Source organism: Gracilinanus agilis, chromosome 2, assembly GCF_016433145.1.
Source record: "Gracilinanus agilis isolate LMUSP501 chromosome 2, AgileGrace, whole genome shotgun sequence".
NCBI lineage: Eukaryota > Metazoa > Chordata > Mammalia > Didelphimorphia > Didelphidae > Gracilinanus > Gracilinanus agilis.
This window is the reverse complement of record NC_058131.1, coordinates 323007580-323033623: the sequence shown is the minus strand read 5'-3', so window position 1 is coordinate 323033623 and position 26044 is coordinate 323007580. Positions and strand designations below refer to the sequence as shown.

The following is a 26044-nucleotide window of genomic DNA, read 5'->3' as shown; positions in this document are numbered from 1 at the left end:
CGCATCGGCCAAGGGTGGGGGGGGGGCGCGGGGGGGGGGTTGAAGGGGAAAGGTGGAGCATGAATCATGTAACCATGTTAAAAATGAATATTAATAAATGTTAAAAAATGGGGAAAAAAATCATCCTGTTCATCATTTCCTATAACATAATAGTATTTTATTGCAATAATATACTACAACTTGTTAGTCATTCTCCATTTGATGGACAGAGGGGATGTGATTTACCATAGGTCACATGGGGATGGTTCCAACCCTAATGCTGTCATGCAATACCTGTGTTGGGCAAATCACATAACTTCTCTGGGTCTCAGGTTCTTCATCTATAAAATGAGCAACTTGGTTTCTAACATCCCTTCCAACTCTAAATTGATGACTCTATGCAGTGATATTTCCAGGTCATACCAGAAGAAAGAGAGAAAGGGAGGGAGGAAGGCAAGGGAGAAGGGAGAGAGGAAAGAGGAAAGGAATAAAGGGAGTAAAGAAAGAAAGAAGGGCAGAGGCATCTTGAGGTAGTTAAAGCTTCTAGTGGTAAGGCAGAACAGCGTGAATGAGAGTTGAGCTGGGAGACCAAAAGTTGAATTTTTATGGAAATTTTATGGAAAATAAAAGACAGAAAGAAATATGGAAAGAGAATGGGAATGATGCTTCAAATTTTCAAAAAAAAAAAAAAAACACATGTGAGCACACCAATTCAGGACACTGGAGAAAGGAAAGAGATCAAAGCTACAGAATCACCATCAGCCACTACAGAGTGAAAAACTGAGACCCATTCGTTTGGATCATTCCTATGATAGATTATAGAGACCCTTTGAGTGGTGACATGTGAGTGTGAGACATGGGTACAAAATGGAGGAAATTTAAATGGTCTGAGAACATTCTACCTGTAAGAGGTGTGAAGAAATGGTAACATCATCACCTGAGGATACCATGTAACCACTCCATGGATCCCTAGAGAAGAGAGAACTAGCCCTGTGTGCTGAATGAAAGCCATATAGTTGGGTGCTATGAAATTCCACTGAAGATAGAAACAGTGGCAGGAAGGGCATCTGAATGAGCAGAGTAAGATGACAGTGAAGCTGTGGGGCACTGAGATGGAGAGTAGCAACCCCAGAACAGCTGCCAGCAAAAGAGGAGCAACTAAATAAAATTTCCACATGGAGAGGAAAACTCTGGCTTCTCCCCTTGCTAGATCTCCACTCAGAGTAGCACTAATAATAATAACAGCAACATGGCTGAAATGTATACAATGTTTTAAAGTTTTCAAAGCATTTCACATTCTTTATGTCATCTGAAACAAAATAGAAACAGAGGCAAAATGCCTAAGGTAGCTACTACAGTTATAATCAGTCTCATTTTATAGATGAAGAAACAAGTTTTTCTTTTTAACTTCTCATCATTTGCTATAAAACAGACCAGGATTTAAAGAAATACAATCTTTTAGGTTCAAATTTAGAATTTACTTATTAAATGTCAACACTAATTTTTTCAATATTTAATTTTTTCCAAACATTTATTTTTAAGCCCTTACCTTCCATCTTAGAATCAGTACTATGTATTTGTTCTAATAGATGTTAAATGACTTGCCCAGGGACACACAGCTAGGAAGTGCCTGAGAACCCATTTGAACCCTTCTCCAGGCTTCACTCTATCCACTGAGCCATTTAGCCATACTTCCCCTCCCCCCAATTACATTTAAAGACAGTTTTTAAAAATTAGTTTTCTAAAAATTTGAGTCCAAAATCTCTCCTTTCCCTTTTTCCCCCTCCCAAACATATTTTCATATTGGCCATGTTGTGGAAGAAGATACTTAAAAAAAAAAAAAGACAATTAAGTTGAAAAGAATATTCTTCTAACTGCAATCAGACTCAAGTTCAGAAACCGAAAAGGCTAAATACCTAGCAATACTAAAACTCAAAGTATACCAAGGTAGTAATCATCAAAACAATTTGACACATTAAAAGTGGATAATTGAAATATTGGGTCCAGAAGCAATTGAACATAATATAATAGTGTTTAGTAAAACCAAGGACATCCACAGCTGGGGTAAAGACTCACTATTCTATGCAAACTGTTGAGAAAACTAGAAAGCAGCCTGGGAGAAATTTAGGCTTAGACAAACATCTCACAGCATATGCTACAATAACCTCTAAATGTATACACAATCCAGGTATAAAAGGGCATATCATAAACAACTTAGAGGTGGAGGGAAGGAGATACTTTTCACTATTTTTGTTTAAAAGAGGCCTCAACCAAATAATAAATGGAAAGAATCACAAGAGACAAAAGCAGAAAATTTTGAAGAATATAAAATTGAAAAGTTCTTGCCCAAACAAAAGCAAGACTCTTAGAATTAGAAGGAAAATTGGAGAAAACAGGCTTTACCTAAATAGTTGATGTTCTTGGGCTTATTGAATACTGTGATATTACATTTAAATTGCTTCTGAATCTTGGTTATTTAATTTGCAGCAACTTTCTCTTCAAAGAACTGCTATTCAAGATCCATAGGAAATCAATGCAAATACATATGAACAAGAATGATTCCCCAAAAGATAAATAAAAAGATATAGATAAGTAATTCTCAACAGTAGATAGCCAGACATTGAAGTTAGATTCTACTCAAGGGGAGTCAGTGATCCAGAAAAGTTAAAGGTTCTCTGACACAGAGTCTTTTTACACAAAGGTTGCCTTTATAAAATACTTTTCATATGTTATCTCATTTGATTCTTACAACTACTCAAAAAGGTAGACATGATTAATATTTCATACATATTTTTATATGTGAGGAAACTGAGGCTCAGAAACATAAAATAACTTGACTAAAGTTACAGAGCTAATAAATATCAATATTAGTAGGGGGCAGCTAGGTAGCTCAGTGGATTGAGAGCCAGGCCTAGAGATGGGAGGTCCTAGGTTCAAATCTGGCCTCAGACACTTCCCAGCTGTGTGACCCTGGGCAAGTCACTTTGACCCCCATTCCCTAGCCCTTACCGCTCTTCTGCCTTGGAGCCAATACTGAGTATTGGCTCCAAGGCAGAAGGTAAGGGTTTAAAAAAATTAGTAGTCAAACCCCAAACCTGTCTGATTTCAAGTTCAGTGCCCTTTCCATTACTCCATGTAAATTCAACATCACAATGTTGGTGGCCATGGAGACAGGTGAAATCCTGGGCTTAAGCACCTTCCTGCATTACTTCCAAAAATTACTTAAGAAATAAGGTTACTGATGAGCAGTTTGGTAGTCTTTCTTAAGACTGGAGGCAAGTTTTCTCCCCAAGTTTTCTAATAGGAGAAGATGGCAGATGCATTGTGGGAAGATGGAGGAGTAGGGGTAATGCTTCTTTGCCCTCTTAACACCCCTACAAAAAAATTTTAAAACTCCACAAAATCAATTCTAAAAGTGGCAAAAGCAATAAGAGTTAAAGGGAAGCTAAACCACAAAGGACAACTAAAGACTTTCCCAGAGGCATTCAGCAGGAACTGAGCAAACAGCTTGGAATCAACATCTAACCCCTGAGGGCAGAATTAACAACCTCACCTGGTTGGTTGAGCCCCAAAACATACAACCAGGAGGTTGCCACTAGAATCCACATCTACAGAGGAAGGTTCCTTGAATCTGCTTTGTCTGCAGCAGTGATAGCAGCATTGACTGTGTCAGCCTCTGACATCAGAGACAACCCCACTGCTCCCTCAGCACCATGCTGGCCCACAACTAGGGATTCATGGAGTGAAGTCCAAGGAGTCCTCGGGCTCTGCACCCTACAGGATATCAAACCTTGCTGAAGACAGGTGAAAAATGTTGAAGAACCAGGGAATGTGGACTGGAGGGTCCCTGGTTGTGGCCACAGATCTTTAGCCAGGGAGGTAGTCTGCCTGCTTGCAGTTGCTGGGGCAGAACTGCCTATGGTCTCTGGTTCAAGGACCTGAGATCCATCTTGGCCTGGGGCTTGAAAAGGAGACCCAGAAATATATCAGACCCTGGGCTATAAACCTGGAATAACCAAATAGGGCCCAGGAAAAAAACCAAACAAAAACCCCTCTGAAACCCAAGACAACATATCCAAACACAATAGGAGTCCTGGGAGCCCAGAAAAAGCCAATAATTAAACCTATTGACATAGCTACTAAAATGTAAAATTAATTTTAAAAAAGAGCAATCAAAGGTTAAAGAACCCAACTATTGATAGCTACTATGGGCACAGAGAAGACCTTGTTGGGAGGGAAGGGAGAGGGTGTGCTCAAGGTCAGAGGACAATAAAATAAAAACACCTACTTCAAAAACAACAAAGAAACATAATAAATGGGCACAAGCCCAAAAAGAGCTATTGAAAGAACTTTAAAAGGACCTCAAAAACCAAATAAGAGAGTTTGAGGAAAAACTAGAAGAGTAATAAAAAAAAAATAAGAAAATTATGAAAGATCAGCTAAATGGAAAAAGAGATCCAGAATCTCACATAACAAAATAATCTATTAAGAACTAGGATTGGACCATTGGGAGCTAATGGATCTCTTAAGACAACAAGAAATAATAAAGCAAGATCAAAAGACTGACTGAAATAATAGGAAGAGAATATGAAACATTTTTATCACAAAAACAACTGACCTGGAAAATAGTTAATAATAGCTGGACTCTCAGAAAGCTAGGATCATAAAAAGAGTTTAGACACCACACTCCAAGAGATCATTAAGGAAAACTGCTCAGGAATCCTAGAATCAGAGGATAAAATAGAAATGGAAAGAATCCACTGATCACCACCACCAAAAGATCCAAAGATGAAAATGAACAGGAATGTCATTGCTAAGTTCTATAGCTTACAGGTTAAGGAAAAAAAAATACTACAAGCAACAAGAAAAAAATACAATGGAGCTATAGCCAGAATAATACAAGACTTAGCAACCACAACTTTAAAAGAGCACAGGACATGGAACACAGTATTTCATAAAACAAAAGAACTAGGTTTGCAACAAAGAATAACATGTCCAGCAAAATTGAGCATAATTATAAAAGGGGAAAAAATGGATGTTTAACAAACTAAAGGAATTTTAACTATTCCTGGGGAAAAATCCAGAACTTAGTAGAAAATTTGATCTGTAAGAAACATACAAAGGTAATGATGAAGGGCTAATCATTAGTAACCCCCCAAAATCAAAATATTTGATTCTTATATGGGAAAATTGTTGAAAGCTATCCAACAGCTCCAGGAATCTAATAAGGGATGGTTTAGGTGAGAAAGAAATATGCTGGAGACCATCTGTCTGTCAACTCATGGCTACTCCATTTGACTGGCAATGAGCTTGGGATTTTTATTATATACAGTATTCAAAAAACCCCTTTCACACAAAGCACAGAGGAGTTTGTGGCTTGCAGACACAGAATTACCTCATCATTAGAATATAGTTTTACAAAGAATTTTCTCATAAAGATTATGCCATACGAGATAATGTCCAAAGCCAGAAATGAGCCTCACTTTATCTAAAAGTTATTTTAGTAAAAAGCTTCCACATTTCAAAAGATATATTAAAGAATGAGCCTTTGAGATTATGTGGGGTGGAAAGTACCTAGATGAATATGAAAGGTGTCTGACTCTGCCTACTTTGACCTTGGCTGTCTAGGAAGAGATTACAGGGCCAGGCCAGCTTCTACTGATTTCTGCTCTTTTCTCTTAGGAAAAGTTGTTAACTCCTCAACTGCTGTTTTGCTAAGAACTTAAAGCTTTCCAATAAGAAAAGGTGTGGATCATAAAAGGAATCAAAAGAGGAGTCTAGATTTTTATTTTAGATAAACCCATTCTGCCTGTGTCCTGACATGCAGTGCAGAAAAAAATCACACACACAGCATTACCTGCCTATGATTTTATAATGGGATCCAGATAAAATATTTATTATAGACTCTGTTTCTCTCAATGATTTCCAATTATAAAATCAGCCTCTGGGAAGGGCAATTGTTTTTTGGATTAGCTAACCTGCTGTTAGCCCAGCTTTTCAGGGCTTAGATTACTAGGACCAACAACAAAGGCTGCCTCAGCCTGGATTGATCATGAAGGGAATCCAGATAAAAGGCCCTATCCACAACCCTATTTCTCTGATTGGCCTTCCACAGGAAAATGTTACTTAGAGCACCTGGGAATGGAATTATTGCCTGGATATATATTGAAGGGGCATGTATAGATGGGAAGCATGAGGTCAAGGTGAATGCAACAAAATGAGCCAAAATGGTAGTGAAGCAGATCAGGAGGAGGCAGTGTGGAGTGGCTATCCCATATGTAAGGAATGAGTGGAAGAACTGCCATGGAGAGGGGGAGGAGGAGGGGAAGAGGAGTAGAGGGTGGATAATAGTAGAACCCTACTCTCATCACATCTGGGATAAAGAGACAACAACATACACAATAAGAAGGGTAAAAATCTTCTTAATGTACAGAGAAACAGGAGGGAAAGGGGAAGGGGACAAGGGAGGAACTAGAATTGGGTAAAGGAGAGCCCCTTAAGGAATTGAGGGACTAAGGAAAGGAAGAGTAGATTAAGAGAAAATAGTCAAGGAAATAAGAAAAGGGAGAGATACTAAGAAGAGAGTACATACCAGTATCAAGATATAATGGAGTAAGGTAAAAGGATAAGGGAGAGACTCAAGATAAAATAAGGCTAAGGAGGGATCCAGGAAAAAAGAAAGACATAGAAGGACAAGCAATGAAGAAGAACAAAATGGAGGGAAATATACAACTAGTAATTATGACATTGAATGTGAATGAGATGAATTTGCCCATAAAATGAAAATAGCAGAATGAATCAAAAATTAAAACCCAACAATATGTTTATAAGAAACACATTTTAAAATGAAAGACACATAGAGAGTAAAAAAAAAAGGCTGCAGTAAAATATAATATGCCTCAAATGATTCAAAGAAAGCCAGGATAGCAATCATGATCTCTGACAAAGTTAAAAAATAAAATAGATATAATCAGAAGAAGTAAACAGGGAAACAATGTTATATTAAAGGGTACCATGGACAATGAAGCATTATCAGTTTTAGATCTATATGCACCAAATATTATAGTTTATCCAAATTATTAAAGGAAAAATTAAATGAGTTACAGACAGAAATAGATAACAAAACAATAATAATGGGAGACTTTGATCTCCCTCTGCAAGAACTACATAAATCTAACCAAAAATTAAACAAGAAAGAAGTTGGGGAGATTAATAGAATCTTAGATCAGTTAAATATGATAGATATCTGGAAAAATTTGAATGGGAACAGAAACGAGTATGCCTTCTTCTCAGCAATACATGGTATCTTCACAAAAATTGACCACATATTAGGCCACAAAAACATTTTAGTTAAATGTAGAAAGGCAGAAATACTAAATGCAACCTTCTCAGATCATGATACAATAAAAATTGTATATAATAAGGGACCACGGAAACAAAAAGTAAAACTAATTAGAGATTAAAGAACCTAATCTTAAAGAATGAATGAGTTTAAGAACAAATTACTGAAATAATAAATGATTCCATTAAAGAGAATAATAATAATGAGACAACATGCCAAAATCTATGAGATACAGAAAAGCAGTAATTAGAGGAAATTTATATCTCTAAAAGCTTATATTAACAAAATAGAGAAAGAAAAGATGAATTGGGAATGCATTTAAAAAATCAACAAAATTGATAAATCACTGATTAATCTAATAAAAACAAGAGAAAAAGGAAAACCAAATTACTAGCATTAAAGATGAAAAGCGTGAATATACAACCAATGAAGATGAAATTAAATTAATTATTAGGAGTTATTTTGCTCAACTATATGAAAACACATTTAGTAATAAAAGAGATAGAAGAATATCGACAAAAAAATTTTTGCCTAGACTATCACAGCAAGAAATAGACTACCTAAATAAATCTATTTTAGAAAAAGAAATTGAATAATCCATAAATTAACTTTCTATGAAAAAAGCTTCAGGACCAGATGAACTTGCAAGTAAATTATACCAAACATTTAAGAACCAACTAGTTCCAATATTAAGCAAATTATTTGAAATAATAGGTAAAGAAGAAGTTTTACAATTCCTTTTATGAAACGAATATTTTGCTGATACTTAAACCAGGAAGAGCAAAAACATAGAAAAAAAGTTATAGACCAATCTCATTAATGAATGTGGATATAAAAATCCTAAACAAAATACTAGCTAAACAGCTGCAACAAAATGGCACAAAGATAAATACAATGTGATCAAACAAGATTTATACCAGGAATGCAGGGATGGTTTTAATAAGGAAATCTATCAACATAATTGATAATATCAATAAGAAAGAAAGTAATAAAAATATATGATTATATTGATAGATGAAGTTAATAACTTTGAAAAAATAAAACACTTATTCCTATTAAAATTACTGGAAAAGATTAGTGGAGTAGATTAGATACACAATATATAGGAGTAAATTATCTTAGCAACCTAATATTTGACAAAACCAAATATCCCAACTCTTGGAATAAGAATTCACTAACAAAAACTGCTAGGAAAATTGGAAAACTGACAGAAGCAAGGTATAGACCAATATCTGATACCCTATGCCAAGATAAAGTCAAAATGGATATACGATTTAGCTGTAAAGAGTGATAGCATAACTAAATTAGGGGAACACAGAATAGTTCATTTGGTAGATTTTTGGAGAAGGGAAAAATTTATGACCAAACAAGAAATAAAGAGTATTATAAGATATAGAGTTACCAATTTTGATTATATTAAATTAAAAAGCTCTTGCACAAACAAAACTAATGTAACCAAGATTAGAAGGGAAACAACAAAGTGGGGAAATTTTTTTATAACAAATTTCTCTGATAAAGATCTAATTTCTCAGATTTATAGAGAACTGAGTGAAATTTATAAGAATACAAGCCATTCCCCAACTGACAAATGGTCAAAGGATATAAACAAGCAGTTTTCAAATGAAGAAATCAAAACTATCAATAATCATATGAAAACTGTTCTAAATCACTCTTGATTAAAGAAATGCAAACTCCGAGGTGGCACCTCAGAGTTAAAAACAACTCTGAGGTTCCATCTCACACCTACCAGATTGGCCAATATGGCAGTAAAGGAAAGTGGTAAATGTTGGAGGGGATGTGGCAAAATTGGAACACTGAAAAAGTGTCATGGTTGGTGGAGTTGCAAACTGATCCAACCCTTCTGGAGGTCAGTTTGGAGCTATGCCCAAAGGGCTATAAAACTATATATACCCTTTGATCCGGCAATACCACTACTGGGGCTTTATGACATGATGGTATATATAGAAAAGTCCAGAAAAATCAACTAAAAAGTTAGTTGAAACTATAGACAAGTTTAGCAAAGTATCAGGATATAAAATAAATCCACATAAATCATCAACATTTTTATATATTACTGTCAAAGTCCTGCAAGAAGAGATAGAGATACACCATTTAAAATAACCACAAATAGGGTAAAATACCTGAGAGTATACCTGCCAAAACCAACCCAGAAACTACATGAACATAATTATAAAACATTATTTATATAAATAAAGTCAGATCTAAATAATAGGAAAAATTTTGAATGCTTTAGAAATCAAAAGTACAAGAACTATTATTTGGAATTCAAAATAAAGTATTGGATGCCTGGTTTACTGGGAAGACATGATTCCACACTGGCATCTATGCATTAATAAACAGTTTGTGCATGTCATGTTTCTAGCTCTATACTATTTAACACTTTTTATTATGAGGGTGTGTATGGCACTGTTCTGTTTTTGTCTATATAGGTTATGCATGTATGGGTCTGTCTGGATATGGCTGACAGGAGGGAAAAAATAGACATCTCTAGTGTTTCTTGCCTCTACCTTTCTCCAAGGGAGACTTATTCCTGTGAAGAAGGAAAGCAGGAGATTTAAGTCAGAGAATGGGTAACTCTGCTCTCCCCAGAGAGGGCTGGACTGATATCTATCAGCTCCTTGAAATATTAATAGTCATGGGGAAATAATTTTTAGGTTCATGCTCTATTCTTGATCATTATTCCTTAGTGGAAAAGGAGGGGCCCAAGTTATATCCAAGGCTTCACTACCAGATGCCAGTTCCACAATGAACACACTTAGCAAATAGCAAATAAGCCCATTTATCCAAATAAACACTAAACTGAAGTTAAAGTATACAGAGGAGAATGTATACCAGGTAATATAGAGTGAAGGAAATCTCCCACTGAAATGAGATAATTCAGTTTGGCTAAGAGGGGCAGTCCCAGATCTTACCCAAAGGGAAATTTCCTGAAATCTCTAGTATAACAAACTGGCAATGGAATATATTAGAGATTTCTAGCTTCTCTACATATCAGGTTCTTCCTAGAGTGGCTTTTTCTCCCTTTAGTGACTTGAAGAGAGGTTGGAATGGCACATTATATCTCTCTTTAAAAAATTTAATTTAATTTTTTCTAAACTCTTACCTTCTGCCTTGGAATCAATACAAACAACTCTTACTGTCTGTCTTAGAATCAATACTGTGTATTGATTCCATGGTAGAAGAGTGGTAAGGGCTAGGCAATGGGAGTTAAGTGACTTGCCCAGAGTCACATAGCTGGGAAGTGTCTGAGGTCAGTTTTGAACCCAGGACCTCCCATTTCTAGGCCTGGCTCTTAATTCACTGAGCTACCCAGCTGCCCCCACCCATCCACCCATTATCTCTTGATGGTAGAAGTTGGAAGAGCCTGGATCTCTCTTCTATCTCTCACCAACTCTTTCCTCTCTTCATGTAGGCAAGGAGCATTGAGAAATTAACTTCCATCAGTGAAGAGAGAGTCCCAAACAACTAGCTCTTTGAGCCATGAGTTACACTAACAATAATTTGAATGGAAAGATCCAAAAGGCACACTTGCCAAATTTTGGATACTGCAAGCTAGGAAGGAAAACTAATGATGCTTGGCCATGAATCATAGAATATTAGTGTCAAGGAAGAGTTTAAGCTAAAGATTAGCTAAAGGGAAATTGAAAGGCACAGAGTAGGCATTAGCAGACGTTATAAAAACTAATACTGTGTTCCAAAGCAGAAGAGAATATGAACACAGTATTAGTTTTTAAATGGAAGGTAGGGTTTTTTATCTCTGTGGGGTACAAACCTAGTAGGGTATTTCTGGCTCAAAGGGCATGCATTCTTTTGCAGTCCTTTGGGCATAATTCCAAATTGCTTTCCAGAATGATTAGATTGATTCACAACTCCACAAGCAATGCATTAGTGTCCCAATTTTGCCACATCCCCTTCAATATTTATTATTTTCCTTTACTGTCATATTAACCAATCTGCTAAGTGTGAAATAATACCTCAGAGTTGTTTTGATTTGCATTTCTCTAACCAGGAGGGATTTAGAACATTTTTTCATATGATTATTGATAGTTTTGATTTCTTCATCTGAAAACTGCCTATTCCTGTCCCTTAACCATTGGTCAATTGGGGAATGGCTTGATTTCTTGCACATTTGATTTAGTTCCTTATAAATTTGAGAAATTAGATCTTTGTCAGATATTTTTGTTATAAAATTTTCCCTCCCAGTTTGTTGCTTCCTTTCTAATTTTGGTTGCATTGGTTTTATTTGTACAAAACCTTTTAAATTTAATATAATCAAAATCATTCATTTTACATCTTGTAATGTTCTCTATCTCTTTATTGGTCTCAAATTCTTTCCTTTCCCTTAGATCTGACAGGTATACTATCCTACGTTCACCTAATTTACTTATAATTTCTTTCTTTATATTTAAGTCATTTACCCATTTTGAATTTATCTTGATTTAGGGTGTAAGGCCCAATTTTTCCTATATTGTTTTCCAGTTTTCCCAGCAGTTTTTCTCAAATAGTGTGTTCTTGTCCCAAAAGCTGGTGTCTTTGGGTTTATCGAACACTAGCTTGCTGAGGTCATTTACCCCAAGTCTATTCCACTGATCCACTTCTATCTCTTGGCCAGTACCATATTGGTTTTTTTGTTTGTTTGTTTGTTTGTTTGTTTTTAATTTTAAACCCTTAACTTCTGTGTATTGACTTATAGGTGGAAGATTGGTAAGGGTAGGCAATGGGGGTCAAGTGACTTGCCCAAGGTCACACAGCTGGGAAGTGTCTGAGGCCGGATTTGAACCTAGGACCTCCTGTCTCTAGGCCTGGCTCTCAATCCACTGAGCTACCCAGCTGCCCCCAGTACCATATTGTTTTGATGATCACTGATTCATAGTACAGTTTGAGATTTAGTACTACTAGGTTTCCATCCTTCACAATTTTTTTCTACAGTTCCTTTGATATTCTTGATCTTTTGTTCTTCCAGATGAACTTTGTAATAATTTTTTCTAAACCTATAAAGAAGTTTTTCGGTAGTTTGATAGGTTTAGCATTGAATACGTAAATTAATTTAGGTTGGATTGTCATTTTTATTATATTACCTCATCCTACCCATAAGCAATTAATGTTTTTCCAATTATTTATATCTAGTTTTATTTGTGTGTAAAGTGTTTTGTAGTTATGTTCATATAATTCCTGAAATTGTCTTGGTAAGTAGAGTCCCAGATATTTTATATTGTCTAGAGTGATTTTATTTTATTTTTTTTAAACCCTTAACTTCTGTGTATTGGCTCCTAGGTGGAAGAGGTGGTAAGGGTGGGCAATGGGTCTAGAAATGGGCTAGAAAATGGGAGTTAAGTGACTTGCCCAGGGTCACACAGCTGGGAAGTATCTGAGGCCGGATTTGAACCTAGGACCTCCGTCTCTAGGCCTGACTCTCAATCCACTGAGCTACCTAGCTGCCCCTAGAGTGATTTTAAATGGAGTTTCTCTTTCTAACTCTTGCTGCTGAGTTTTGTTGGAAATATATAGAAATGTTGATGATTTATGTTGGGTTTATTTTGTATTCTGCAACTTTGCTAAAGATATTAATTATTTCCACTAGCTTTTTAGTTGATTTTCTCAGATTCTCTAGGTATACCTTCATGTCATCTGCAAAGAGTGATAGTTTACTTTCCTCATTGCCTACTTTAATTTTAAGGGTTTTTTTAAAAGTAGAGTAAAAGAAGTCATGAAAAATTTATGAGTCAAAAGGAATACAGACTTTTCACTTGGCAACAACAAGGGATAAGCTAAGGACATCTAACACATTTCATTAGTACTCTTGAAAAGTCAAGAGAAAGGAAGAAAACCCTTAACACACTGCAGAGACCCATACCAGAGAACTTATGGGAAAACATAAACAAGAGTTACACTGAAAAAAATCTAACAAGGGGGCAACTGGGTGTCTCAGTGGATTGAGAGCCACACCCAGAGATGGATTCAAATCAAATCAAACACTTCCCAGCTGTATGACCCTGAGCAAGTCACTTAACTCCCATTTTCTAGCCCTTACCACTCTTCTGCCTTAGAACCAATACCCAGTATTGATTCTAAGATGGAAGGTAAGGATTTATTTTTTTAAAAATTTAACAAGATGAAATTTAACAGAGGTGAAATTAACTCATACAAGTTTGAAAATTGAACTTAATCATTTTAGAGAAAGGAACTCTATCTTAACATCTCTGGGAATTTTACTGGACAGCAAGTTCTATGTGGGTCAACAGTATAACCCAGAAGTTAAATAAAAAACTAATGTAATCTTGGGCTGAAGTAATAGAAGCAAAGTGCCTAGTAGAAGGGAGGTGATAGCTCCATGATCCTTTGCCCCCTTCTACAATGTCATTGTCCAGTTATGGGAAGTTTTAAAAAAATAGTAACAAAATCAAAGTGACTTAGAGAAGAGCAAGCTCATCCAGAAGATGATGGTGAGGCGCCTGGAGATCATGCCACACAAGAATCAACTGAAACAATAGAGAATATTTGTTTTGAAGAAAAGATGGCTTAAGAGGGGACTTAATGGCTATCTTTAAATCTTCAAAGTGTAGAATTTGAATCAATGGGTTTTAGGGTTAAATTTCTATTCCATATAAAGAAATGCAGAAGTAAAAGATGAAGTATAGGGGCAGCTGGATAGCTCAGTGGATTGAGAGCCAGGCCTAGAGACGGGAAGTCCCAGGTTCAAACCCGGCCTCAGCCACTTCCCAGCTGTGTGACCCTGGGCAAGTCACTTGACCCCCATTGCCTACCCTTACCACTCTTCCACCTATGAGACAATACACTGAAAGTACAAGGGTTTAAATTAAAAAAAAAAAAAAAGATGAAGTGTAATCACAAGAGATGTAATGTAATGAAAAGAGCTCTGAGGGTAGAGATGGAAGAGTTTGGTTAAACCCCAGGCTCTGTTATTTACTAGCTTTATGATGGAGGGCAAGTTTCACTTAACCTCTCTGGGACTTAATGTGGTCATATATAAAATGAAGGAGCTGGACCTTAGGTGATCTCTAAGGCCCCATTCAAATCTGAATCTCATGAACTATTAATACTTTGACTTTAAATTTCCTACATTCCTCTCCCTCCATCCTCAATTAAAGATTTAACATTAGAAAAGGCAACCAGCTACTCTACTTTCTGTCCTCTCTCATCATCTTGTTCTTTCTAACTGGGTGACCTTGGCCAAGAACTTTAACTGCTCTCCTCTTTCAGTTTTCTCTTCTATCAAGACTAATTCCTGTCTTGTCTCCCTCACAAATGAAATGACTTATGCTAAAAGTAAAAGGTCTCATGCAAGTGTGAGTTATTATAAAATAATCGTGCTCAATTTACCTTTTTAAAAATTAGCTGATTTATTTTACTTAATTTTGTATGGAGAGAATGAGTGGGAGAGACAAAGAGACAGAGAGACAGAGACAGAGAGAGACAGAGATGGAAACAGAGAGACACAGAGAGAAGGGTGGGGGGAAGGAGGGAGAGAGGAAGAGAGGAAGGGAGAGTAAAAGTGAGAGAGAGAAGAGAAGAGAAGAGAGAGGAGAGAAAAAGAGAGAGAGATGAGAGACGAGAGAGAGAGAGAGAAAAGAGAAGAGAGGAGAGAGGAGAGAGAAGAAAGGAAAGAAAGAAAGAGAGGGGAGAGAGAGAGAGAGAGAGAGAGAGAGAGAGAGAGAGAGAGAGAGAGAGAGAGAGAGAGAGAGAGAGAGAGAGTTGTTTATACATAGTTACTTTCATGTTATCTTCCCCATTANGAGAGAGAGAGAGAGAGAGAGAGAGAGAGAGAGAGAGAGAGAGAGAATAGAGAGAGAAGAGAGAAGAGAGAAGAGAGAAGAGAGGAGAGAGGAGAGAGGAGAAACAGAGACAGAGAGAGAGAGAAAGAATAGCCTAGTGAACAGAGAGCCAGAAAGATTTGGGTGAACTTGAGCATATCTCACCTCTGATATATACTGGCTGTGTGATCCTGGGCAAGTCTCTTAATGTTTTGGAACTATAGGCAACTGTCTAATATTATACACAAAGGATGCCAATGCATTGGTAAAGGGAGTTTCCTCCCTTGAGAGTCCTCCCTATGAATCAAATCACAAATTCACTCCCTCTCATTAATCTATATATAAATATATTTTATTTACACATATACACAAATATGTTTATATATACCACACATTACATGCATACATGTGTAGATATTTTTATAGATATGCATATATGTATACATTTACAAATGTGTGGGTGAAATTGACATGTGTTTGTAGACATGTATGTATGCATGTGTGTATACCCATTAAACAGGAAATAAGCCACCTGATAGATATTCTGAATTTTTTTTCCCTTCACTCATGCAGGTCTTGTCATCCTCCTCCTTCCTCTAACTCAGTGTTGGGCAAACTATGGCCTGCAGGCCAGATGAGGCCCCCTGAAATGTTCTATCCGGCTATGGGACAGTATTCCTAATCTGAGGAATATGAGTAGGATACAATACAATAAAACTTCGAAAGAGTTACCTTAGAAACAGACTGACAGATGAGCATTTCCTTTCCTTTGGCCCCCTCTTTAAAAAGTTTGCCCATCACTGCTCTAACTCTATTTCCTTTGCTTCTCTTTAAGGCGAAGGCCAGGGTTATAAATAAATAAATTTAATTTTATCCCCTAAGCAGATTTTGATGTCCTTTTTTGGTAGTAAAACAGGCATTGAGGTATAAGAGCAAATATGTCAGTTTTATCACTGTGCCTAATCCTTATCAGACCCTCCTTTTGTAGGTAAGAGCTTTGGAGGGACAATTAAGGTAAAGGCTTACAAAGAGCTCCCCACTACCGCCATGTACACATCACCACACACATCTGGAATATTCTCCACGCTGAGACCAGCTGTGGACCTCATAATGAAGTATGACAGAAGGGTATCTACTTGAACAACAAAGATTTGGTTCTTACTTGAAATCTATCTGGAACGATGAATAAGGTTTTTGATTTTGATGAGTTTGTTTGACTTTCTTCTTCCTGGGTGCAAACAGAAGAGAAGGACAGTGAAGCAAGGAGGCAATCTGAAATGGTTCCATCCTTTGGATCAAAGATTTACCCTGATGATGCAGTTGGCAAGTGAAGCTATTCACGCAGGAAGAGGAGACTTGGATTCCTATTGTCTGTCCCATCCATTGCCTAACTATTTGAACTTGGACAAATAATTCACAGTTTCTGAGCTGTAGTTTATACCTTTCTTCAAAATGGAGATAATAATTCTTCTCCCCTCCCCCCGCTCCCCACATCTATCTTCCAGGGTTGCTTTGAGGATCAGAAGCTGATGCTAAGGGGGCTCTGGCTTAAGAGGCAGAACTTCTATAATGTGGAGAGGCCATGGCTGTTTCTGTCAGGTTGCTGATATATGGGAGTAAATGCCAACCAAGCCTAGTAAAGTAACTAAGTCTTGAGCTTTCCAGAAAACTTTGGGCTGATTAGATAGTCTTCTGCCACACAAATCTCTGTTTTTCCCCTCACCAGCTACCAAACACCTTGGTTCACTATGAGCCTTCATCCAGTCACCTGGGAGGGCTGCATGACTATCTGCTCTCCAATCTACAATTGTTTCCACTGGTGTCCTTAAGAGAAGGATTCTATGGTCTCTCGTGTTCACCTAGCCATAGGCCAGGACTCATAGGCTGAGTTATAGGCTCTGAATACCAAAGGACCATAGATTTAGAGATGGAAGAAACCTTAGAGATCATTAAGTCCACCCATTTCATTCTGCAAATGAGGAAACTGAGGCACAGAGCTGTGAAGTGGTTTGCCCAAGGTCATATAGGTGCTAAGTAGGAGGGTCAGGATTTGAACCCAGGTTTTCTGACTCCAAATCCCAAGACCTTTCCATTATACCACATCGTTACCATTACAATGTTACCAATGACCTACTGCCAAAGTTGGCCCCAACCCATTATAGAACTTATAGAAGCTCTACAAAACAAAAACACTTACAAAAAGGTATATTTCCATGATGACTTATTTGGTGCCACGTTTCTGAATGCAAAACAAAAAAAAAGGAAATATATTATTTTTACATTTGGAGAAACCCCTTCGTAATTACTGAAATAAAAAATAAATAGTTGAGTGGGACTCGTATTTTAGCAAACTAAGACACTTCCTCAGTAACATCATAAAGGTGGAATGCCCAAGTTGAACAGTGGCCACCTCTCAGATGATGCTAAGGTGCTAATATCTTGAGAATAGTTCATTCTTATGTTGCATTATAGAGCTTAGGATCAGCTAGATCTAGAAGGGAGCTGAGAGCACAAGGCAGTAGAATAAGGGTCTTGGGATGTTAGAACCAAGAGGGATTCTGGAAATAGGAACATAAGAGCTAGAAGGAACCAACCTGAGGGATCCTTCGTTTTACTGGCAAGGAGCCTAGAGATGAGGAGTGATGACTTGCCATCATCTTACTTACACATTATACCTACTTGCACGTAAATATATTAAGTGACATAGAATTTAAATCCAGCAGGAGTACTGGATCCAAATCCAAAGCCTTTCTTCCTACATTCATCAGTCATAGTCATTCAATAAACATTTATTAAGTAGCTACTATATGTCAGGTATTTTGTGAAGTGCTGGGGATACAAAGAGAAAGAAAAGGCAATCTCTGTTCTCCTGGAGCTCACAGACTAAAGGGGTTAGGGGAGAACAATACAAAAATGAGAAATATTCAAAGGAAATTAGAGGTAATCATCCAAGAAAAGATACTAGCATTAACAGAGACAAGGAAAGGCATCCTACATATGGAAGGTGGCCTTTTAGTGCCGTGGACTCTTTCAGAGCCAAGGAAGAGTACTAGAAAAGAGGAAATATTTAAATGAAGTTCTCACTTTTTTGAGGACCTTAAGCAAAAGTGGAGACAAGGAGAGATTGCTCTTCACTTAGCCATAGCAATTTACTGTGGTCCTCAGCACTGTTATGCTGGATGACTGTTAAAGTATAAACAAATATGGGGCTGATCTGTGTGTAACTATCACTTTTAAAAGAAAAAAAGTCATTTGATTTTTTCAAGTTAATTATCAGAGTTCAAATAATGTGTTCATTAATTAAGCCTTCTGTTACCTATAAAAATATCTCCAAAACATTAACATTATAGTTAATGTGATCAGCAGGAATAGAATGGGTTTTCTTTTGTAGAGTATTTTTTCCTGTGAGGAAACAAAGAAAGAGTAGATTCAAAACCATACAGGGATTTGAGAATGTAGTTTTAAAAAATATTTTCCTATCTTTTTAAGATCCATAATTTTTTCTATGATGTTTTTAACATTTACAACTGAATTTCCTCACAAAAACCTTATGAGATATTTCATGAGAGAATTGTTCTTCCCGTCTTACACAGGGTAAGCCAACAAGAGAGTCTCTCATGATCACTTGAATATCAGAGCTAGAATTCAAACCCAGGTGGTCTGATTTCAGCTGCCATATTCCCATGTCTAATGTTTGAAACTATGTGGGAATGATGCAGTTGTCTTCCTGGATGTCATTCTCAAAGAATGTGCTGCTCAAATTTGACTGTATCTTTACACACCATCAAAGGAAAAGAGTTTGTTTAAGGTCAGGCCTGGAAAAAAGATTTGACTTGATTATTCCAAACTTATGCCACCTCTTCCAGGGAACTTGCCCTGATTGACCCAGTCAGAATGGTTCCAGTAATTCAAATCCGACAAAAAGTGTATTAAGATGCCTAACTTCCTAAGTCCCTCCGACATTGGCTACTTTTAATTTTGTATCACCTTGGCCTGTTTAATGAGTGTGAGGTAAAACCTCAAAGGCGTTTTAGTGTGCATTTTTGCATAAGGTTACTGTGAATGTGTCTCTTTTTTAGAATCATCTATTCACATTCTTTGTGAACCACTAATTTTTGGAGAAATTACTTTAATCTTAAAAATGTGTCAATTCCCTTTTTTTTAAAACCTTTACCTTCTGTCTTGGAATCAATACCGAGTATTGGCTCCAAGGCAGAAGAGTGGTAAGGGCTAAGCAGTGGTGGTTAAGTGACTTGCCCAGGGTCACACAGCTGGGAAGTGTCTGAGGTCAAATTTGAACTGAGGACCTCCTGTCTCTAGGCTTAGCTCTCAATCCACTGAGCCACCCAGCTACCCCCCAATTCCCTTTTTTCCTTGAAAATCTTAACAATTGCTTGTTTTTATTCAATCAATCAAAAACATTTATTAAGCAGTTCCTATGGGTTGGGCATTTTACTTGGCACTGCAAATAAAAAGAAAGGTAATAATTAAACAATCCCTGCCCTCAAGGAGCTCATATTCTAATGAAGGAGACAATATATAAATAACTAGGCACAAAGAAGATATATACAAGCATAGAAGCTATATGCTGAATTGATGGGAAGTAATCTAAGAAAGGAAGTCACCAACTGTGTTTGAGCTAAGATTTAAAGAAAGCCAGAGAAACTAAGAGGCAAAAGCATAAGCAGCCTCCATTAAAAGACCAAAACTGGGGAGTCAAACACACAATTAGCTTGCCATTACTCCCACTCCCTGTATCTTGTCAGCTGTTCTGGGAGGTTTTTCTACCCTGAATCTCAGTTCCTACAGCCAGTTTTTCTCACATTTCAAAAGTTTGGATTTCAGCCTCTTGGCAACATCCTGGTACCAATAGGAATCAGTTTGGGGATTGTGATTGCTCTTCTTCCAGTTTGGACCTTGCCCAATCCATCTCTAGGCAGTGATTTGCCTTTTTCTGCTCCAGTTTGTCTAATAACCAACAGGTGTCTTATTCTTTGCCTTCTGAGGGAGCATAGCAAAGACTCCCATAGAAGAGGCGCTCATCGTTCATTTAATTTATTTGTGGTCTCATTTCTAGTTTATTGAAAACAGCAACTTACTCCCTAAGAAGTTACTATTGCTTCTTTGCTCATAGATCTACTATGCAACTTCCATAAATATCTTTAAGCATTACCTTCATTTTGGCCCTGATTATCTTCTTCATGGTGATATTGTTGAAAGCCTTTTGCCTTCTGGGTAGGATCAGAGGTTTAAAACCTTTAACAGATAAGGGAGTCTAATTTAGATACCAGTGTAGGAAACATACTCGTATACAGAGAGATTTTTATAGGGAAATATATTCTGGAACAGTATTTCCTAGAACCTGATTGGTCACAATTCATTGCATCACTAAGTTTCTATTGACGGAATGCTGTGCATTAGAACGTCTTTTAGAAAATATGTATACAATTAGGGGGTGGGGATTGGATCACATAAAATCCCTTCCAACTTGAAATATTATGACCCTTTGATCCTATGACCTGATCGGTTCAGAGATAAATGAGTTTTCCTTGAGGTAAATGGACAATCACAGGCCAATTCTGTAAACTGTCAGAGGAGCAGAGGCCAATTATGAAAGAAAGGGAGAATAATGATGGTAAAGCCATTTTGCTGAGCAGGTCACATTCCATAAATGGAGTATGACAGTACACAGAAAAATAATTTTTCGGAGGCCAAAGAAATCAAGTTTTAGATGACCCATGAAAAACATATATAGATTTTTTTCAAGACCAAAATAAAAGCTTATCATCTCTGCCTTCCAGCATAGGAATTGGCCATGATAATGGCCTCCATTTTGATCCCAGTGAGCCTAGTGTGGCATAGCTTGCATTAGGAATATTCTTTATCATAAAATAGGCCAAGTTGAGGGCAGCTGGGTGGCTCAGTGGATTGAGAGCCAGGCCTAGAGATGGGAGGTCCTGGGTTCAAATTTGACACTTTCTATCTGTGTGACCCTGGCAAGTCACTTGACCCCCATTGCCTAGCCTTTACCACTCTTCTGCCTTGGAACCAATACATAGTATTGATTCAAAGATGGAAGGTAAAGGTTTAAAAAAATAAAACAAATAAAATAAAATAGGCCAAGAAAGAATAGGATGACATGGATGATGTGATGGATGACACCAACAATTCAGTGTAACTACGTACACAGTTGAGTGATTCTTAGCCAAGTCTATTTTTCACTGAAAGATCTGTTTGTCAAACTGACCTACCAACAGAGATGATTAACAATCTTCAAATTCTTCTGGTGTTTTTAAATGTAACTCAAAGCATTGTGCAGTGGAGAGAACAATGGTTTATGAGTTGAGACTGGGTTCAAATCTCAGATCTCTTACTAATTAGGTGTATGACTTAAAGAATGCATTTAAATTGCATGGACAGATTCAGAGACCTGGTAAGACTTGTATGAACTGATGTAGAATAAAACGAACAAAACTAGAACAATTCATACAGTAACAACATCTTAATGATAAACACCTTTGGAAAACTTTAAAACTCTAATCAAGGCAATGCTCAACCACAATTCCAGAGATTTATGGTGAAGGATGATACTCACCTCCTAAAAAAGAGGTGATGGGGTGGTGGGGAACTAGGTGGCCCACTGAAATGAGAGCCAGTCCTAAAGATGGGAGGTCAAATGTGGCCTCAGGCAGTGCCTAGCTGCGCACCCTGGGCAAGTCACTTAATCCTTATTGCCTAGCCCTTACTGCTCATTTGCTTTGGAACGGATACCAAGTATAGATTCTAAGACAGACTGAGACATGAACAATGGCAGATTTGTGATGATGCATATTGGTTACAAAGGTTGCTAGGAGGGAGAGAAAATAATTTCTTGTTAATCAAAAAATTAAATAAAAAAAACAACAACAATATAAGGCAATAGATAGCTCTGACCTTCAGTTTCCTGTTTTGTGAATATTGAATGGCCTAAGAAGTTGCTTCTAGCTAGAAAATTCAAACATTCTATAAAATCATAATGTTTAAGTGAATTCTTAAATTTTTTTATTTAGAATATTTTTCCATGGTTACATGATTAATGATCCCCCACCCCAGCTCTTTCCTCCCCCATCCCAGAGCTGACAAGCAGTTTTACTGGGTTACACATGAATCATTGTTCAAACCTATTTCCATGTTATTCATATTTGCAATAGAGTGATCTTTTGGCATCAAAACTCTAATCATATCCCTATTGAACTATGTGATCAATCATATATTTTTCTTCTGGGTTTCTGCTCCTACAGTTCTTTCTCTGGATGTAGATAGTGTTATTTCTCATAAGTCCCTCAGAATTGTCCTGGATCATTGCATTGCTGCCAGTAGAAAAGTCCATTACATTCGATTGTACCACAGTGTATCCATCTCTGTGTATAAGGTTCTCCTGGTTCTGCTCCTTTCACTCTGCATCAATTCCTGGAGGTCTTTCCAGTTCACATGGAATTCCTCCAGTTCATTATTCCTTTCAGCACAATAATATTCCATCACCATCATACACCACAATTTATTTAGTCATTCCCCAATCAATGGGGGAACTCCATATTTTCCAATTTTTTGCCACCACAAAGAGCATGGCTATGAATACTTTTGTACAAGTCTTTTTCCTTATTATCTCTTTGAGGTACAAACCCAGCAGTGGTATTGCTGGATCGAGGGGTAGGAAGATGAATGAATTCCTAATGAAGATTGAAAAGGAACTTTGCCTCAGCCTCTCTTTTACACATACCTCATTGTCCTTTCAACCATAGTTGTTTCTGTACTGATCTTTCCCTTTACTAAATTGTAAATAAATCCCTATAGAACAAAGACTAATGTAATCCAATCAAATAAATGTATAATTATGTACTTCCTCTGTATAAGGCATTGTACTAAGTATTTGGGATACAAACAAAAAAAAATTCTTGCCCTCAGGTAGCTTACTTTCTCCTTTTTATCTTTATATTGTCTCCAGTAAGTCTTTCTACATTTTCTAATCTTTCTCCCTCCAAATTAATAATAACAATAATAAAACAACTTGTAATTATTTTGTATATAGGGTGTCCTAAAAGTCTTAATGGAGTTTTAAAACACTAAAGCTTTAATATCTTAAAAATACTAAACTGTGAAAACTTAAAGCTTCATTAAGACTTTCAGGATATCTTGAATATCTGTATGTATATACTTATATGTATACAGGTTGTTACCTCTCTTTCCTCCCCACCTTTCCAGCACAATGGGAAGGTCTTTGACAATATATTGAGTTTAAGAGGTTGATATGACATTCAGTTAGAGATGTCCTTTGCCTAACTTCCCTATTACTGTGGTGGGAAAACTTTATTGCATTGTTTCAACCTAGCCCATTGTTGCTGAGAGGCCAGGTTTGTTAAAAAGAAATCAGATTTGTTTAATGCTTAACTCAGGACTTTAGGTTATGTTGACTCAAAAAAAAACCTTCAGGTGAGCCAGATCTGAAGATTGGTATAAGAAGTTTCCTCCAGTCATACATCTCAAACAACCTACCTGTCTTCTCTGGAAATTTCCTCTTTTCAATGGCCAATCAGTTATGGTTTCCTTGTTCCTTTGTTTAAATTCTATATATAAAACTTAAAGAGACAGGAAGGGAGTAGGCCACATTTTCAGCCCCTCCTTCTGCCAGATGACTTGATAAACTTCTTTGGAAATTGTTTCATATCTGGTTTTGTTCTTTACTGACACCATCAAGGGTACCATCATCCTTACTAGGCTCCCTACCTACTTCTCCTAGACTCCTCACCCACCTCATCCCCATATCTAATCAGTTGCTGATTCCCATCTTTTCTACCTTCATAATGTTTCTCTCTTCTGACAGCAAGCCTCAAAATCATTCTTTTTCTGAGTTTCGTCATACTTCATTTATGGAATATGACCTGTCTGGCTAAATGCTATTATAACTCTCCCTTTCTTTCATTGTTGACCTCTGTTCCTCTGACAGTTTACAGAACTGGCCTGTGATTGCCCATTAACCTCTGAGAAAACTCATTCACCTCTGAACCAATCAGATCAAGGGATCATAAAGTCAGACTATTTCAAGATGGAAGGGACCTTAGAATATCTAATGAAATCCACCTCTAATTTTATATGTATTTCCTGAAACATGTTCTGATGCATAGCATTCCATCTTGGAATGTCAAAAATAGAAAGCCTCCTGGGTAGTGTTCCTGTTTCAGGTTTCTTCCCACTCTAGCCCATTCTTCACTTAGGTCTTACCATATACTCTCCTACTCAATAAACTCCAGTGGCTCCCTATTCCTTCCAGGATTAAATGTAAAATCATTTCTTTGATTTTTAAAGCCTTCCATGAAATGACCCTTTTCTACCTTTCCAGTCTCATACTTCACACTCCCTACATGTACTCTGTGATCCAATGAAATTGGCCTATCTTTGTTGTTGCTTGAACAAGACATTCCATCTCTCAACTACATTTTTTTTAAATAAGCCCTTAACTTCTGTGTATTGGCTCCTAGGTGGAAGAGTGGTAAGGGTGGGCAATGGGGGTCAAGTGACTTGCCCAGGGTCACACAGCTGGGAAGTGTCTGAGGCCGGATTTGAACCTAGGACCTCTTGTCTCTAGGCTTGGCTCTCAATCCACTGAGCCACCCAGCGGCCCCCTCTCAACTACATTTTCTCTGTTTCCCAGGCTTGGAATTTTCTTCCCCAGCCTTCCTTTGCTTCCTTCAAGTCTAGCTAAAATCTTACCTCTTCCAGGAAGGTAGGATTCTCTGAAGATTGATGTAAGAAGTTTTCTCCAGTTTACATCTCAAGCAACCTACCTGCATTATCTGGAATTTTCCTTTTTTCACTGGCTAATCTGCTGTTTCCTTGTTGCATTTTAGCATCAGCTTTAAGTCGATGCCTTCCCTCCAATTGTCTTTGATTCATCCTATATACTGTTTATCTGTACAATTATTTTTACAAATTGCCTCTCCCCGTTAGACTATGAGTTCCTTGAGAGCAGGTACTATCTGCCTTCTTTTTAATCTCTTATCCTTAGCACAATATCTGGCCCAAGTAGTCCCTTAATAATTCTTTGTTGATAAGCCTTATTGTTGATTGAAGGCAAGGACCTTTTCATTTTGGCATCCTTGATGCCTAGGGCAGCTGGATGACAGTGTGGATAGAATGGTGGACTTGAAGTCAAGAAGATTCCTCTTCCTGAATTAAAATCTGGCCTCAGACACATACTAGCTGTGTGACCCTGGGCAAGTCACTTAATTCTATTTGCCTCCGTTTTCTCATCTATAAAATGAGCTGAAGAAGGAAATAGCAAATCACTCTAGTATCCTTGTCAAGAAAACCCCAAATGGGGTCACAAAGAGTCAGACAATTGAAATAGCTGAACAACAAAATCCCCTAGTGTTTATCAGGTGCCTGGCACAACAGTTTAGGCATTTGACAAACATTTGTTGTTACCTCTGTATCAAAAATGTAATCAGTGAAAAGAAGATGCTATTTTCCATTTGTGTCTTTGCTGTAGATAGTCACAGTAAACTGAGAATTAAAGAAATAAAACACTACGTCGAACATATAGAAAACTCAGTGACCAATGGAATTGGTACCTCACCTGTGATTCCATTAGGATAGGAAGCTGCTTGTTAGGAAACTTCTGCTGCCGAGGCCCATTAGCACCTTCCTAAAACTTACTATTTTAGAGTATTATATTGAGAAGCTAACTGTGGGGCAGCTAGCTGGGCCAGTGGATAGAGAGCTAGGCCTGGAGATGGGAGGTTCTGGGTTCAAATTTAGCCTTAGATACTTCCTAGCTCTGTGACTCTGGGCAAATCATTTAACCTTATTTACCTTACTTTTCTCATCTATAATATTTGCTGGAGAAGGAAATGGCAAACCACTTTCCAGTATCATTGCCAAAAAAACCATTAAA

General features: G+C 37.3%; 1 protein-coding gene across 1 annotated transcript in view; it reads right to left on the bottom strand.

Annotated features, from left to right (window-relative positions):
• Positions 1-25044, bottom strand: part of LOC123233711 (N-acetyllactosaminide alpha-1,3-galactosyltransferase-like) — a 62972-nt gene extending 37928 nt beyond the window's left edge. Inside the window, 6 exon segments of the mRNA XM_044659767.1 lie at positions 11280-11307; positions 11517-11560; positions 16277-16342; positions 18431-18516; positions 20288-20370; positions 24936-25044. Of these exon segments, the coding sequence (XP_044515702.1) occupies positions 11280-11307; positions 11517-11560; positions 16277-16342; positions 18431-18516; positions 20288-20370; positions 24936-25044 (416 nt within the window).
• Between the last annotated feature and the right edge of the window lie 1000 nt (positions 25045-26044).